Source organism: Lepisosteus platostomus, chromosome 17 (assembly GCF_059453375.1).
Source record: "Lepisosteus platostomus isolate fLepPlt1 chromosome 17, fLepPlt1.hap1, whole genome shotgun sequence".
NCBI classification, from domain to species: Eukaryota; Metazoa; Chordata; class Actinopteri; order Semionotiformes; family Lepisosteidae; genus Lepisosteus; species Lepisosteus platostomus.
The window spans coordinates 12,139,569-12,158,634 of NC_142627.1; the positions used below are offsets into that span (position 1 = coordinate 12,139,569).

General features: G+C 35.1%; 1 protein-coding gene across 2 annotated transcripts in view; it reads left to right on the forward strand.

Annotated features, from left to right (window-relative positions):
- macrod2 (mono-ADP ribosylhydrolase 2) overlaps nt 1–19,066 on the forward strand; it is a 597,178-nt gene that overhangs the window by 386,491 nt on the left and 191,621 nt on the right. For both annotated transcript variants that reach the window (XM_088609520.1, XM_088609521.1), the window contains exon 6: nt 4,643–4,764. In XM_088609520.1, the coding sequence (XP_088465646.1) occupies nt 4,643–4,764 (122 nt within the window). The remainder of the gene's footprint in view (nt 1–4,642; nt 4,765–19,066) is intronic.

The following is a 19,066-nucleotide window of genomic DNA, read 5'->3' on the forward strand; positions in this document are numbered from 1 at the left end:
TTAATCGAAAGGCCCAAAACAGCTGTTTGGAATTCAAAGGATTATTCTTTTTGTGTTTTGATCTTTCAGGCTTTTAAGAGGATGTTTCTTTTTTTTTACAAGAAAAGTAAAATAATTTATGTGAATTTTGAAGTAAAATCCACACAATGTATAATTACATATGTTTAATGTAGTTTTATCTTTTAGTATGTTGAGGCCTTAAATGGTTGTTGATTCTGTGGCATGCATCCAAAGGAGAGTCCACACCTAAATGAAAAGGGAAATACTCAAGCTAACCTCCATCTTGTTATGAGCAGCAACTTCAGTGTTTGTGCAGCAGCAATAGGGTGTAAAATCAAAATTGAATCCAGCAACTGATATGGAAACAACTACATAAGCCAGACACTCTGCTGTGAATCAAATGGATTTTGCCTAATTGGTGCAGATGTGACAAAGTGGGTAAGCTCCACTATGGAGTAGTCATGCTAATCTACAGTATCAGAATCCTAGATATCTTATAATTTTGTGAGGCAATTATACAGAATGTATACATGCATAAAATTACACTCATTTGCAACAAGGCAATAGGTTCCTGTCATAAGGGATATCCAGTATGTATTAAACATGATATGTCTGAATGGATACATTCATATGCCTCTCCTTCTTGTATGAGAGCAAAGAGTCATTTGATTCTCAGTAGGCTACACAGAGAGGACTGTTTTTTTTTTTGCGACTCAGTGTTGCTAAATGGTTTTGTACAAATATCTTACAATAAGTTTCATTCTGAATACTGTTTGTCATAGCTCCTGTAGTTTGTTCCACACTGGATTCCCACATTAAATGGAATAGTCGGAGAGGTTATAGCACAGATATGCTAATATAACAAGTTATATGGTTTGGTATTTACTGTATTACTTTGTTAACATTCATTATTATGCTCTGCACCTGGAAAGCCCATTTTAAAATACAGTATGTGTCTCACCTTTCAAAATTCCAAGTAAGTTTATAGGTTCTTCACATTAAAGTTAAAAAAAAAAAAAGACTTGGGTACTGCTGAGATAAACACAGTGATAACTTTTTTCCATTTAAAATTGGCCCACTCTTGGTATGCCTGATTTCTTTTAATTGGATTTCACACACACGTACTGCTTTAAACTAATACAACGCAACATTGCTCGGTTGTAAATGCTGAATAATACATGGCGAACAAGTCAACGGAAAACACACAATTATTGTCTCACTTCAGACCATTAAAACTGATACTGTATACACACTCCAGTACACTTAATTATACAACTTGCATAATTTTTAAAATAAAGCTACTTGTTTCTTGTTGGTGATCATAAAAGCAAACTTGTATTCATCTAATTAGAAAAGAAAGTACTTCTTTAGTCCTTTACAATATTGTAGTCTGACAGATTTGGATGACTAGATCTCACATAAAGACCTTGATTTTAATAATTTGCTAGTAAAGTATAATGACGTTTATCGATGATTAAATATAGCAGGTAGAATTTCTAGAAGAAATGTGTGGCCTACATCCTAATTACAGGAAGAGATAATGTTCAATGTTTGCATCAGTTTTTTATAGAATGATTTAAAAAATAATAATTTTGAAATGATTTGCTTGTTCACTTTAATGTATTTGAATTGCCTAATTAACCTTAGTTTCCTCTTCTGAAAAATATAAACCTGCTTAACTAGGATTTATTTCAGATGACAACACAAAGGTTTCATTAGACAGGATCCACACAACTGGCTTTGAAAAATGTTTGTGGATTGACTGGATTCTGAGTAGTGTTAGTCATTTGTCTTGTTCCCATTCTCCACCTCCTTTTTAAGCATATTAGCTACTGTTTCTTCTTTATTTGTATTAAATAATTAAAATGCTGAAATGGTTATTTGCTGTTTGAAACTTCTAATAAATTAATCATCTCTTATCAGTATTTTATACTATATAAAGTGTGATTTATAGATTTTAAGAAACCTACTGAATGAATCATAAGTTATTAAATATTAATAACATTATTTATAGAAAGCAAACAATGGGCACTTAATCATGATTTAACAGTTCTAAATGGCAGCCTTTTATATAAAATGTTTGCACAAAATGGCTTTTTTTCCCAGAGAAAACCCCATGTATTGTTATTTTTAATTCAATTAAACTCACTTTTAAAAGCTTTGTACTGGGGAAGCTGAAGAAAATAAGACCAAAACCAGCACAAAAACAGCTGAAAAAAATGAACATAAGTTTAATTTTGACAATATATAATCCATTTCAGTAGTTCATTTTTAAAAAGAAAAGTTGACTTAAAAACAGTAAGTGTAAGTCATTCTTTTCATTGCGATACTGGTACAGTATGTTGTGTATTGGAGTAGCTGACTCTAAAAAGTCTTTCATCTATGCTATGTGATATTTAAGCATTTTGGTTTGAGATTAGGTTTTAGTAAATGTTTTTGTACTGTGAATTGTACTGCATATGTCAACTGATTCTGTTGGGCATTAGCTAGATACAGAACTGGAATTCTGGTGGCAACCCCATGAAAGAAAAAGCACTATTGGTAATTAGGTGTTTGATCGTTATATGATGTCTAAGAAACTATCCTAACATGGTTGTTCGAGAAAGTTACACTTCTGAGTGCAAAAGAAAAGTCAGAGAATAATAAAACAGTGTGGTAAATTCCATAGTGTGTGTTTCATTCTGACACACATTTAATATTCAATGCTCTTTTTCGCAAGGCTTTACAGAAATCATGGCCACACTTTCTCACAGTACAGAATAACTAAAGAAAAGAAGCAAAGCTCTCGTATATCTAAGAAAAGACAGGTTGCTTTTGTCTGTAGGCACTCAGAAAACTTGAAAATGTGATGGAACAATGAACCATGAATTTGGAAATTCTGGAGGAGAATGTCAGGTCGTCCACTTGTCAGCTGAAGCCGAGTTGAAAGTGTTGCAGCAAGACATGATCCTAAACATACAAGCAGATCTACAACAGAATGGCTGAGGAAGAAGAAATTGTGATTTTTGTATTTGCCAAGTTAATTTCCTAACCTAAATCCCATTAAAATGCTGTGGCAGAACCGAAGCAAGGGTTTTTTTTTCCATTTGAGGAGGAAACCCTCAAATATTGTGAACTTGGTGCAGTTCTGTTGGCAATTCCTAAAAGATGATACGAGAGACTGATGAACAGTTACAAGAAACATCCACAGTAGTTGAAATCATTCCTGCTCACGGAGTTGCCACCAGTTACTGAATTCGCGTACTTATTCATGCAAGGATATTTATTTGTGGATAATTTTGTTAAAAGGGTTAAATAATCCAAGTATATCTTATCACAGTGTGATATGTTGAATCAGATCATTTTAATCTTTTATTAAGACTTTAATGAAGGTCTAAAAATGTTTTTGATCTAAAATATATGAGAATGCAGACAAACCTCAGAGAAACCTGTAGATGGAGTATTTGTAGAAACAGGACTTTTGGACTTTATGGAGTTTGGACTGTATGGTTCAAACAGTTGAAAAAGATCTGTGAGCATACTGTATGGGACAGAAGTTAACAATAGGGGTATCGTTTAGTTTAGCGCAATGTCAAGGTATGGTATAACCCTAAACACAGTTTAGCAATTGCAGAATAATCACATTATTTTTGGTGAACTGGTGAGCTGGTTCTTAAATTCTCTTACTTTATTGTTATCACTGTTATGATTCAATTAATGAGAGCTGAATTCTCGGCTCTGTACAATTCATAAGAAGCGAATTGTGATTGACAGGGAAGCACATTACTATGCCGTATGGGAGAGAGAAGAACGAGAGATATGAATACTTGAATAGATAGGATAAAAGAATCATGTAATTGATTTTCTATCTGGACTGCCATTTCATTAGCAGAATGAATGTATTCATTCTGGGAAAGGATTATTAAAAATGTCCCTATTTTCCCCACTGTGATGACAAACTTAAATCTTGTTTGCATTTCATGTTAATGCCCATCCCCACCCTAAAAAGCGTGCTTCTCCTTTTCAATTTGTCCTTTCCCAAGGCAAATATGCATGTGTGGCCTTGTGATAATATGGTGTTTCATTGTTTCATGACATGTCTACGAAACTATCCCAATGTGGAAAGTTGTTTTAGGAAGTTAAACTTGTATGTACAAATATGTCTTAGAATAATAGAACTGTAGTCAATTTTAAAATGCAGGTTTTTCATGTTAATATTATTCAATATTCAGTGCTTGTTCTGCAAAGGTTTACAGAAAGCATGGTCACATATTCTCACAGTGTACTTTACTGAATAACTAAAGAGAAGAAGTAAATCTCTCTTATATCTAAAAGACAAATGGCAATTCTCTTTTATCTGCAGGAACTCAAAAACATGAAAATGTGATTCACTTGCCACATATTTTGAAGGAGGCTTCTGCCATGAAAGATCAATTTAATACCTCATAGTAAAAAAAAGTGTTTAAATTGTGAGACATGCTAAAGTACAGGAAATAAAAAGAAGTCTGTAAGATGTTTACAACTGCTGGCTTGATTTATTCTGTGTTATTATCTTTACCACGCATGGATGGGTTGTAATTGATAAATTGTTTTGAATGAATTATGACTAGAGAGTATACTATCTGCTGCATATTAACTGTTGTTTGTTGACTGTCCCAAACAGATGTGATACACACAGTGGGGCCTGTAGCACGAGGCCATGTTGGAAAGACTCAGAGGGAACTTCTAGCAAATTGCTATGAAAACTCCTTGATGCTGCTAAAGGAAAATGGCTTAAGATCTGTGGTAAGTTGATTTTTTAAACAGTGTCTCCATGGTAACTGAATTTGATCACATTTCATTGGAGAAATCTCTGAGCTACAATCCCATTTTAATGCTTGGCTCTATTCTACTCACTTCTTAATCTCCCTGGTTTGTTAGAATATTTGAGTTTGACAGGATAACCAGGAAAATATAAATGAAAAGCCTGGAATATATCTGGTAACTATTGAAGAGATTATCACATATTTTTTATGTTTTGAGGTTTATAATATGTATTGTAGGTCCCAATTGTTTACAGTAACAAAAGATACAGTGTACTATACTTCATTATATGGAAGGCAACACGTCATCCAAAAACATGAAATTTAGATATTACATATATCTATTAAAGGTGAAGCTGATGTTGTTGAAATATATCAGTGATCAGTTTTACAGCCATTTATTTCCAGAATGATTTCAGGGGTATCTCATATAGTGATACAGACTTTTTAAATGTTTTATTCATTTTTATGTTTTACTTTTTTATTTATTTTTCACTGTACAGGTGTATATGATAATACCCAGAGTCTTATTTAATACTAAATACTGATAATACCAGTAATATTTATTTTTATTCTTCTTTGAACTCTTCATAAGTCTGTTACATTACAGACTTTATAGTATGGTGACCAAAACGTAGCTTAATAGTTTAGAGACCTATGTATAGTCTATGTCTTACTAATGCTTTGTAAAGCTTGAGTGTAAATTTCCTTTGGTTATTTTCGCTATAACCAAATGTTCCTTGATTATTGTTTCCCTACGTTGTCTTGATGATCCCACTGACAAATCTATATTAACACCCAGATCTCATCTTGCATTTTGCTTCTTTTTGTTGTTAGTCCCTTGATGCTGTTTGTTACTCCTCTATTTTTACCTGCTAATGTAAATAGTTTGATAACTATGCCAGAATCTAAATCATTGATATAGATCAAGAACAGTGGTTCTAAAGTTTCTTCCTGTGGTACACCTCTGCTTACACCAGCCCAGTTAGGGGCTATGCCCTTTAAAATGACCCCGTTTTCATTAACAAGTTCTTGACTCCTGTGCATGCTTTATCTTGGAATCCTGTAGCTTTTAATTTAAGAAGTAGCAATTTTTTTACCTTATCGAATGTGTTGTGGAGAAATCTAAATATATCTTCTTGAATGGTTAAGTGTTATCAGTTGTTTCTTGTTCTACATCAATTAATGCCACTTTTCATGTGGGAAAGGATAGGATCTTGTGGTCTTGGATTTTGTATGGAACATTAAAAGCTACTGTTATTGTCTAATGTGATTTGTTAATTGTTTTAAGATAAGAAATAAGGTAGGACGATGTTAAATGAGTTTAAATATTTATGCTCAATCAATAAAAACTGAGTTCTATAAGTCTTGAATATCCAAATTAACTGTTGTTGAACGTTATTTAGGCACCACAATGTTCTTCTGCATTTTGAAGGCAGTGGCATGCAGTGTCTTTTTCTGGAGAGTATTCCTGAGTGAATGAGGAGGTAGCATGTATTCATGCCTTGTCTTTGGTGTTTGTTTTGTTGTGTTTCTTTAATGTTCCCAGTGAAATTTGAATCCATCTTCCATGGCACTGTTACTGAGTGCTAGCAGGTACAGTCAAATATATGACTCCAGTTATCTGACATCTGATATCTGACATATCCTGTATGATCCAGGATGCAAATAGTGAATTGCTGACTTCTAAAGTATGATAGGCAAACAGATTAAATTAAACAAATACATACTGTTCATAAATAGCCATGAGATAATTAGTTCAGGAATGGCCTAAATTTTGATAAGGCTGGCTGAAATATCTCAGTATCTGAATCTGCTTCAAGGCTTGAAAATGTTCACAAAGGCATTCCTACTTTTAACTTGAGTATTTTACTGTGCATTTGTATGTATGGGGTTGTGTGTTTAAATGAATTTCCTCCTGGATGATATGTAAGGATTAACAAGTTGGCTAGGAATCAGAGCAATGGGCTATGAAAAAAACACCACCCTAAAGCCTCTGTTCACGAGCATCAAAGCATTTTCTCCCTTGCCTCCTTCCCAGTCCAGTTGTAGCTATAGCTCAATCCATCTTTTCAAATAGTGAGCGAGTGGGATTTGAATGCATGTGATGGGGATGGTCAAGGAAGCTGTTAGAAGAGTCAATGTACTGAAATCAGATAAGGTAGCGTAAATAAGTGAAGAGTGCATTAAGCTTGGTGTGAAGGTCAAAACTGAAAACCTTTCTAGAAGCAGTGGAATTAAGAACAGGGTATTTTTCTGTTATTTCTTCTTACTGTTTTTTTTAAAAAAAACACATACTTTTTCCAAGTTGGCAGCTACAGTGCATTTTCAGCTCCTGATTTATGATATTCAAATATTAATTCAAGCAACAAGTAATCAAAAATGTACATAACAGAAATTGGTGTTTTAATATTGTAGATAGGCATTATAGGTGTCATCCTTCTATAGAGATCAATTTGGTGCATTCATTTGAGGTTTTCCTTATTGTTCCAGTATCCCATTTAAAGCTGACCCCCTTCCCATAGGGGATACTCAGACACATCTGTAGTAAAACGGATAATATTAAATTTTATAAAGAATGTCCATGATTTGTGTTTTTTAGTTCAAAGGGCCCCAGACTGGTTTAAGGCAAGTAGTGCCTGAATATCTGTATAAAATATTGTTCACATAACTTAGACAAAACTATATAACAAACTACAGAAAGAGACACACCTGTCTCGTTTCTTTTCCAGTCTAAGAACAATGTGTTTTCAGTTGATTGAATGTAAGGGTGTTTGCATTAATCATTTCAGCAGAGTTTGTGGTATTTGTTTAGTGTTGACCTTTTGTGGGAGAAAATGACTATATTTGAGTTTTTTACAGCTTGGAATAGAGGTATAGAGGTCACATACAGGATTTTGAGTTCTGATTTCCTGATCTCTAAATTTCACCATTATCTGCTAATTAATTTTTGTTCTCCTAGTTATTTTTTAATTTGTTAAATAGCTTCTGAAATAGTATAAGTATAAAAAGTATTTTAATCCAACCTTTCCCTCCCTGTAGGAGAAAACAATAATTCTATGTGCCAAGAAACTTAAAAATAACATCAACTTTATTTTACCTTAATAGTCTTAACTTTAACATTTCTTTTAGAGTGTTCTGACTGGTTCCCTGTTTTTTATTTGGGTGAATTGCCATCCCAATATACTCCTGTAAAAAAGACTGTCTTGTCTTAAAGAGCAGTGAAAAGCAAGAAGCATCGGTCAGTCTTATCACTAGTGTGCAGGGTTAAATACTTTTTTCAAGCTTCAGGTGCTTGTTCTGATTGATTTGTTTTCCCATTGTACTTCTTTCCCGAGGGTCTTAATAACCATCTCAACAGAAAGAATGACAGACATCTACACAGACTAGTACTCAAATTGTGCCGGTTAAAAATTAAATTACAGGAAAATCGAGATTTATAAACCCTTCCTTTATAGCCCTTGACTTGCATTGCTTGATTGTTATCATTTTGAAGAAAATTGCTTGGGCAGTGTTTCTTTTTGAAAATAAATTTAACCTGCAAAGGCATCAAAAATAATTTAAAGAGTCATGGAGAGACGGGTTTACTTTTCACTTTTGTCTTCCAAAACTTGTAATTCTTACGGCTGTTTGGACACGTTCCGTTGATCTTTTACTCTCTTCATTTATTTATTCAGTTATTTGCTTATTTATAAATCATTGTCTTTTTTCTCACACGCGGCCAAGTGCTTCAGAATTTATTTTTACAGCTGCTTCAGCTTCAACGGCCTTCTGAGAAATCACTGTATTTCTGTGATTGACTGGAACACACTGGAGAAGTTTTGATAGTACATTCCCTTAGTGTCAGCTTGCAAAAGGTTTTTTAGTCAAGCAACGCTGCCATGAGGTAAGCATGATAAAAGCAGAATTTTGAGAACTTGTAGTATCAACTGAAACAATGTTATACACAGTTTCTAATAAGATGCATCTTATATCCTGTACTTCTTTGTATGACTTGTGTGAGGATGTAGAAGCAAAAGGTGCCAGGTTCTTTGCTGGCAGATTAGCACTAAGCTCCTTGGAGAGCAAATGCTTTTTGTTCTGCATAACTGGGCATTGGCAGATTCCCTGGGTGAAGTGTTGAGGGTCCTGACTATGGAAATACTCTGAGCTAGAGCAGTAGAGAGGGGAACTGTTATTGGAAACACTAGATGGACTCCTTTCTAATGGGGATTCAAAGGCATTACAAAGGGATAAAAGTCAAAACAAAATGTAACACAAAATAAACTTGAGTATAAAAGATTAAACCCAGCAAAGCTTGTCAGCTTATCCCTTGGACTTTAAAATCAAAACCACCCTTCAGAGTCACAGACTCTGGATTTGGGCTACAGCTTAGATCGACACACACGCAACAAGTGTATTGCAGTTGTGTATTCCCCTCCTGTCTCCTTTAAAACTGCTGGATGTGACTACTGTGAGCATTAATTTAGAAAAGGAGAAATCATAACGCAGTGGGGCTGTTGAAGGAGCTGCGCTACATGATTTTTTGCTCAATGTTTTTATTAATCTTATCAAATGACTTTACTGCTGAATTATGTTTTATAGGAAAACACAATAGGTCTCTGTTTATCGTGTTTAATATTTTTTTTAATGAAAGAAGACTTTCTGCTGAAAGTGAGTGTTAAATAAACACATTTTGTTTACAGATATAACAAATTTTATTGTAAGGTATTGATTTTACCGTGTTATGGAGATTAAGTACCAGTGGGAAAACAAATGAAAGTAATTCAGGTGCTGCTTTGTAAAAGAATTCATGTAACACTGAGGTTCTAAGCTAATCTAAGATATTTAAGTTGCTTTAGATTTTCATTATCATTTAAGCAATAAGCTACTCATTGATTTGGTGTGAGAGAGCTTACACACCCTGTATCCGGCCTGTACCTTAATTTAAAAAAGTCAATTGATAGATTCCTGCAACCAAAATCTTTTTTTTCATACTACAAGTGTTTCACTGTTTATTGTTTGATAAAGAGTAAATGTTTTCTTTTAGTTTGACATTTTAGTTTCTATTAAAGCTTAGTGCAGTAACAGTGAAAACACAATCTGAACACAATAAACTAATATCCTGGTGAAAATCTGTAAGGAGTCTGAATTAGATGTGAGTACTGAGACTATAATTTATATAAATTTGGAGTGACATGATGGGTTAAAATCTGGATAAATTACTTTGCTCTGTACTTAAAATATAGTGTTCAAAAAGTATTTGTTCCTCTCTAGTATATTAAGATTCAATGCGTTTCCTTTGGAAGGTATGGAATAGCTGTTGCTGTGCTGTGTTGAAGAGAATTGGTACAGTATACCTTGATTTTCCCTGCCTAGGCCAAGTGGGTGCAGATTCTACTGTTATTCTGTCTGTTACAGCAGTTCCTCAAAGTAAAAGGGATCTGTGTAAGACTGACAGGGAATGTTTGATCCTAAGGACAGCAGCATCAGTTGCACTGTGTTTGTGTTGTGTTTGTCCTGGGAGGAAGACTGTGGGGAACATAGCACCTGTTTCTTGTGCATATTTTTTTTTGTTAACAACATACACAAACAGTATGCAACAAGAACAACCCAATAAAAAGGTACAATTGGAGACCCCCAGCCCCAAATCCCCATCCTATCCTAACATTAGAATTTGTTAAGGAGATTTGGTGAGCACTGGACTTTTCAAACTTGAGCTTCAATACGCGCAAAACTTATGGTGGTGTCACCTTTGAGACTGTTTAATATTTTGTATTGGAATAAAATAAATACATCTTGTAAGAAGGGAGACATTTTGGTAAAACTGCAATACAGATACGGTTCTCTCTTTTCCACCAGCGACGAATCTGTTGGCATTACCCTGAGCCTCGTCACTCTTAGTTTACATCTCGATAAATAAGAAACAAAACATTCTTGTCCTGTTTGGAGCTGTTGGTCCATTCTGAAACTTCCCTACTTTGTGGAGTGAGAATATTAATATTGGGCAGCACAGTGGCACAGTGAATAACATTGCTGTCTCACAGCACTGGGGCTCTGGGTTCAATTCCAGACTTATGGAGCTATTTGTGTAGAGTTTGTGTGTTTTCCCCATTTTTGCATGGGTTTCCAGGGGTGCTTCGATTTTCCTCCCATTGTCCAAAAACGTACTGGTAGGTTAATTGGCTCCTAGGAGAATTGGCTCTGTCTATGTCTATGTGGGCCCTGTGATGGACTGATGCCCGGTTCAGGCTGTACCCTGCCTTGTGCCCATTGCTTGCGGGGATAGGCTTCAGCTCTGCCGCGACCCTGAACTAGAAGTAGTGGTTAGAAAATACATGGATGGATGCATGGCTGAATGGCAATTAATATTCAGTGCACCATTTGCAAGAAGTACAGCATATAAGAAGTCAAGGATGAAAGGCAAGGTGGTATGCCAAAAACTGGAGGGAGGGGCTGGGGATAAATGTAGGAAAGTTTGAGGGAAAGATAATCTCATTTTGAAAGTAAACATTAATATTTCTAGGCAGGCTGGGGCAACTGATTTCTCTTAGTTTGACCAACTTGTACAGTTTTCAGTATTTGTATTTAGGGTATTATAGAAGAAAGCACCTGCTTAGCAGTGGAAAATGGAACCACAGAGCCTGGTGGTTGAATTGAAGAGGCTGTGCTGATTCTCTCTAGGGTCCAAGCAGCAGCAGAGAGCCTGTTACACTGGAGAAGAGCTCCTGGAGGACAGGAGATCACTTAGGAAATCAGGGCTAGTTAGTTCTTCCTACTTTATTAATTATGCGGGGTGTACCCATTTCACTGTTCACGGTGCACAAAAATACCGTATAGTGAAGAGCCCTTTGCATTTTAACATTGTTTTCAGTTCACTGTAGTCTGTACTTCCCACCTTGGCCTTTCATGTTGTCTAAGTAGCCACTTCTGCTTATCATTATTCTAGCTTTTTTGTGGGTTCTTATTTAATGGAATCCTTATCGTTACAGTTGATAATTTGTTTATCACAGAAATAATTTGTTCATTTTGTAAGATGCTTCACAGTGAAGAAAGACTTGTGTAAGGTGGCTGAACTGCTCATGAAGTTGTTTTGTTGATGATTGTTTAATTTTTCTTTAATGAGGGCGTTGGGCAAATTAGCAAGGCAACCACAAACTCACCACTTTCCTGCAAAAAGCCCCAGTTTCTTTTCTCGAAACCTACATTTTTGTCGTTGTGTTTGTGTTTTTAGTATGCGACTGTCTTCGGTTTGGATATGTCTAGCTTTGTACACTGTATTTAGTGGTCTTATGACAATTTGCAGAATTCACATAAGTAGTGACATTGCACAGTTAAAACACACAGTTGCGCCTGGAAATGTATACGAGTTAACCACAAATTGCCTGTTGCAAACATTCTAGAAGCAGCTGCGTTGGTGATGATGCAGCATATTAAAATCAAATATTCTCATCTTTTGGAACTAGTAGTGATCCTTTTCACAGTCAGCAATTTTGAAGTACACTTTTCCAAGCAGCACATGTCTTAAAGCATACCTTTACAGACATTATTTACAGTTTGAAATCAGTCGGGCTTTTACAAATGTCCCCATTACATATTAAATAAGATTAAGCAGAAAGCTCCCACTTCTTTATTTGTGAGCTGTGTATATAACAAAAAAATTAATGTTCTTCTTTTTACAGAATTCACTGATGGATCAGGGTCTAGTTTTCAGAGATGAATTGAAGAGAGCTCTCCTCTCAGACAGTAGTAACACAATCTGGTTGTTTTATGGACACCACAAAATTCTGATTTTTTTTCAAGTAATGAACATATGTGCACGTTTGCTAATAGGACACAGATGTGCTGGAAACTCTCAGCATCAGAAATAAGATGCCACAACCGGTGGCCATGAAATGATGATTAAATCTGTTTGAAAGTAAAGAAAATAGACAGCCTCATGTATTGCAAACACACACCAAAAAGATAATCTCAAACAGAGCCCTGCTAAATACTGTAAATATATTCTGTGCCCTCCAGATTTTATTCGCCTGATGCAATAGGAACAAAAAACATCATATACAGTAGCAGAATGAATTATCGATGGAATTGTTTTGCTTAAAAATGTTATTCTGTAATTGTAATAATATTGCAGAGAGCAAGTCTTATTTGCCATAAATAATTGCATTTCAGAAAACATATTTTCACACCTTTAAGTGTTCTTAAAAAAGAGCAAAAACAAATCTGCAGTAACTGTTCTCTTTAGAAGTGCAATGGAGAACTTCAGAACTACTGTATGTAGATGCTTCTTCTGTACCAAAACGTATTTTGCCAGGAGAAGTAACAGAAGTGAATCCTAGTCCACCACAGGCAGAGTGTGACAAGAAATCAAGTGGTTTGGGGAGGTGACCATAACTTAACAAAGATAACAGTTGGAGATCTCCAACACAGGATATAAAGAATAGAAAGCTACCAAATAGCATACTATAGGAGGCATCTTGTCAGTGTAATTCATGGCAGAGAAGGATTTACAAAGCACTAACTACCAGATTATTGATAAATGTGAACCTGAATTTTTCCTGACTTTTTGACATACATGATTTTACTCTGTACAGTAGTGTTGGGATAGCAGTAATCACATTTTTAGGATTTGGGGTAAGACACATTATCCAAAACATATTTGGATATAAGTGCATTCGTTCTTTCGGGCAAGACATATTATCTGTTAATATTTTACATGATAGTAATTTTTTACATAATAGTTTTTGTTCCTATTTCTCCAGAGAGTATGAATAAATCTGCAGGCTATTGTATCAATGTACAGTATGTACTGTATATACTGTATCAAAGAAACTCCAGTGTTCATTTTAAAAGCATCAGATTAGTTACATCTTAATTCACAAATAGTTTAACTTATTAGGTGGACTATCCCCGAAAGAGGTGCACAGAATGTGATTGGATACTGTACCATTTGCATGGTTTTATTGGAATAGCAAGTTTACTATGCAAGAGGAGTAGTTATCTGTGGAGATCCCAGGTATGGAAGTACTGTAGGTTTGATACAGTAGGTAGCCAAGTTTGAATGTTTTAGACTTTAGGAATCTAGGTCAATGGTTGTCGGGTTTTTGTACAGTGATAACGTGTACTCCTCTGTAGTTTTATTTCAGTCTTAAAATAGCGATTCCCTCAGGTTTCTTTTCTACCCATGAAACATTGTATAATAATTATTACAATTTAGTTGCTTTTACCTATAGTGTTGCTACTGTACTGTATGTTGACTTGACATGACAGAAGGTGGTAACTCACAGGTTACCCTGTTTATGTTCAGGATTATTTAACACTGAGTGTACATATCAACATTAAAAAAGCAAATAAGCAATTCCATCATGTCTGAAAAAATATACACAGCAGATTTCTTGTTAGTTATGCAGCTGACATGCAGTCATGAAAGTTTTAAATCCAATTGCTCAAAGGTGACCACATCTGACAACTTGGAGTTTAATAGATTATTCACTTAACCAAAAGTGACTGTGTCTGCTCAAGTGCAGAATAGGCTAATGCCATCCAAGAGACTGCTTTTTCTCTTCTTAATCCTGTGTCACAAGTGCAAGGATAATGCTTGATAAAACACAGGCTGTTGAGAAGGTCTCTGATGAAGTGCTCATTCCTGTGGTCAGGTCTTCAGTACTTTCTGCTGTCTTGTCTTAATGTCTGACCGTCTCAGAATGGCAGCATTGTGAATTTCTTCAGAGTGGGATGTCAGTACAGTGGAATTCCATACTGAATAATTAGTATTTAATAATAGTAATTAATAATAATAATACAATCAGAGAAATACAGTCTAATACAAGGACAAAAAATTATAAAGAAGAACACAACAATCTCTTGCTGAAATGCATATTATTCCCAACTCTAGTATGTTTAGTGTTTTAAATCTGTTATGTTTTATATGTTAAGCCTTCCATATGATTTTAAATCCAGCAATGTCAGAGCAGTGTCATATTGTCTTTCTTCCCATATTCTTTGGTGGCTTTATGTTTAGTTTTATGTGCTTTTTAAATCATGCTCTAATGTTTATCCTTCATATTTGGAAAATATCTGCCTTTGATTAAATTAGATCAGGTTTACCTCATTTCGTCATCTTCCTGACTTAATCACCTTCTTTCGAACTTGATACCTAGCATTATACCTTGACTCAGCATTGTAGTGGCCTTAATATATTGCTGTAGCCTCAAGCTCTCTAGGTTTTTCTCAATAAATAACCTGAATTTCTAGCCAAGTTACTGTAGTTGCAAACAAACAATTTTATCAAGTCTTTTCATCATCCTTCCTTTTCACCCAATACAATTATTTAAAAAAGGGCCAAGTCTATAATTACTTTTTTAAGAATTTAAACATGTGTCTAGAATTCTATTAATATGATAATGTAACATTTTACAGCATAATGGACTTAATTCACAATATATAATACAAAGTGCTGTTGAAATGTCTGTCAGCATTTTAACCATAGTTGTTAAGTACATTGTTCTCCATTATTGTTTTTTATTCTTTTTTTTTTAGTGATTGATACAGTGTAATATGCTACTGCAAAGTTATTTTTCTCTCTTTTTGGAAATATTTTAATTTCCCTAGTGAGTAATTTATTTGCATTATTGTATTTAACACATTATGAATTAACTTTGTGGCATTTTCTTTCGCTAATTGATTGGTAGCTTGATATTCCTTATATTCCAGAGTCTGTCAAGTGTAAAGATTTGGTTTTGTGTTCCAGTCTCCCCTATTAATTGGTCAAAAGCTAGCAAGAGAAGAAAAAATGATGTAATCGAAAACAAGCACAATTATATTAGTTTGGGTCAATTTGTAAGTAAAGTGTTAAAGTGTTTGCTTGAGCTGTTGTGACAGTTTTTACAGTGTTATTATTAACCCTGTTCAATATCCTATGGCATCATGTGTCTACTAATGTTTTTAAACAGTTTGGTAGATGGTGTATACTTATGTTTTTCTCCCATTTTAATATTATGTTGTCTTTGCAACAGTCTAAGAAGAAAATACTGAGTTTTATGGATTGTATTTGCCTCTCCTAAGTAACATCTGTTTAGAGGATGATGTAGCTTCACATATCTTCGGTATAGTGATGAGTATGTGTGGTGGAGAGTGACTCTGAATATCCTTCTGTAATGGAATGAGCTCATGCTAAAGGGTTCTCCTTGGGAATAGAATTGAATATTTGGAAGCTGAAATTGTTACAGCCATTTAACCTTTGTATTATGGTTCACATTGTGGCTACATTCATTTGTATTCTGTAAACCAAGATGGTAAAAAAACAGATTCAATGCAAACACAGCATTATAAATGTTCCATTTTTAAATAACACGTCTTTTGTATCTTTTTTTTTCGTGTCTTGTCTTACAACTTTGGTTTTCAGCATCATTATCTGTCTTCTTAGTCTTTGAAGAAACAACATGCTGTATCAAAATCCATCATTGCTTTGTGACTCATTCATTCTAGCTGTTCATCCAAGCATGCAAGCATGTATTGTTAAAGTCTAATAGGATTGTAAATTAATAGCTGGTGAAAAAAGACAAAGGAAATACATTTGTCAAAATAGTCATTTTATTTTGCAAAATACGTTTTTTTTTCTCCTTTTATAAGTGGATTAGCTATCAGTAACCTTCAACTGTAGATAAACGCACCGTGCTCAATAGCAAAGTCCTATAATAAGGAAAAGATAACTTTTTTGGATTAAACAGTGAAGGAAGAAAGCATGAAATATAGAGCATGAAATGAAATGTGCTAAATCATAGATGTTATAGCTCCAGTTATAATTATTTGTCGTTCCTCAAGAGATAGAGATTAGAGGGTGAAGAGCCTGGTTTTTGGTTTCTTCATCAATATGAGCTATATTCATTGTGTGCTTTTTGCTTTTTTTTTCCCTCCGGCTTCTGTTTTTGAAGAAGCTCATTTAGCAGTACAGGGTGTGTTTTGCTAAACAAGTGGTTACCCATTGGGGAGTAAGAAGTGTCACTGCAAAGCACAAGGTACAGGCCTGAAGCAGGCCTTTTCAAGTCAGCCGGAGCAGTGGTTCCTTAGACTGCAGTAGTATAAAGTTTGGGAACAAAATAGCTTCCAGGCAGGTGTCTGTCACTATATATTCACCATATGTTAACTGCATTGTTGCTAGAACTATAGTTAACAAATCAACAGTTTTTGTTCAGGAGCAGTTTGGAACACTGGGTGCATATCAAAAGAGAACAAAATGGTGGCCAGGCAGTCATATTTAGACTTAGAAAAACAAGTTAAATATGCATTGTCATTAGATTGATACCTACTAAATATCATCGATATTTGCCAAAAGAGTTTTAAATTGGAAGTTTTAAATTGGAACAGCTAGTGTTTTAATGGGATGTGTGTCACCAAGCAGGTGATGACCTGGTGTGGGAATGTAAAGTACTACTGTAACATGTGAGGTGAAGCAGATATAGGTATAATGAAACCTGGCCAGTTTCAAAACAGTTGGTCCAGGGATTCCTAAGACAATTGTTTGAATTAGTTTAAAAAGACTCAAACCCATGATCATGGAACTCAGCCTGTGGTTGGGTGGGCACCTTTACCAGTTAAGCCGCCTGGGATGCCTCAAATCTAGTTATTGTTTGGCTCAGGTATATGCAATGATCTACATATTTGATCTATAAGTTCAAATGTTGTCCCTCAGCTTGAAGAACAATGGTAATGTTTGTTTGTGTATTAATTTACTGTTTCCTACTGTGAAGAAGACAAAAAGGTGCATTATGTGATTAGTTCAGAAATGTGTTTTCTGGCCACATTATTTCATTTCGGAAGGCGTAAATTGTCTATTCCTCATCCATATCTCTATTTCCGCTGATGCTCTTTCACGGCATTTGGTTGTTGTGTCCCAGTTTTCCCTATCTTCAATTTATGCCAAAAGAGAACTATAAATTACCTCATAAAGGCTTTCCAGGGTCTCTTGGTGTGCCCCTGTTCTTGGCACCTGCATGTAAGTCTGGGAGGTTAATTAGAAGGACAGTTTGAAAAGGTCATCTCGGCATTTAATATTGCTATTCCTATTTATCTGACTGGCAACATTGGACTAATTAACTCCAATTAGGGGTTTTAGTGATATGTTGCCCTACTCCAATTAATATGGTGGGAAAGGCTAATTGTCTTTTTTAATGAAAATTAACTGTTAGCCAGTAAATTGGATGTTAACTGTATGTTTTGTGACATCAAGTTAGATGTGATAGAAGCTACCTTCATTGTGTTCATCAATATACTAGAGATGTTTTTGTACTTCCTAACAGTTCTTTTAAAGGTTTACTGCCATCTTCATTTCTGAGTTTGTGCCACAGTTTAGGTAAATCTGAATACACATCTGGAAAATAAAAAAATCTTTAAACAGAATAAGATGGTAAATCCTGTTATCTTAACAGGATTTACAGCAACAACCGCATTTTTAAATTTGCGGATGACATCACTATAATAGGCCTGATCAGCGATGATGACGAGTCCACTTACAGGGATGAAGTCGTACAGCTGATGAGGTGATGTCATAGCAATAACCTGGACTTGAACGTGAATAAACAAAAGAGCTGATAGTGGACTTTTGGAAACACCTGCCGCAAACTCACAGCCCACTCAGTATTGATGGAACGGAAGTGGGACCAGTCACCAGCTTTAGGTTTTTGAGAATTCACATTTCTAATGATCTGACCTGGACAGTGAACACGGACTCTATCTTGAAGAAGGCTCAGCAGAGCACATCTGCAGTCATTGTTTACATGTCTGAATTGTTTACATTAAAACTGTTAACTTTTTTTAATACATTGTCTACTGTTTGTTTGTATATTGTCCTGATGTACTTTCTGTACTTTTGTGTTTTTACACTTTTTTAACAATCGAGAGACTTTGTCAGTAAGAATTCCATTGTACCAGTACATGTACCGGTTACATATGGCAATATATGGCAAGTTCAATTTCTTAATATTAAAATGCAAAATAGATTAGAAAAATGTTTTCCCCTTTTACATCCTTATTGTGAACCCATCTGGTCACTGTGACTCCACAGTAAACTAAGAAGACCAAACACACACACTCACACATGTCCTCGGGATCACTTCTCTTCCCTAATGCATTTCCAGAATGGACACAACTAATTGAAGTAACAACAGTAGGAAAGATACCGACCAGTCCACTCCTCTGGGTGCCAGCCACCAGTGGGACAGATGGCCACACACAGTGCCAAGCAGTGTGTTGAGTGACAGAGGCAGCATTCCGTCCTGTGATTTTCAGGTTGTGAGATTCTGGATCCA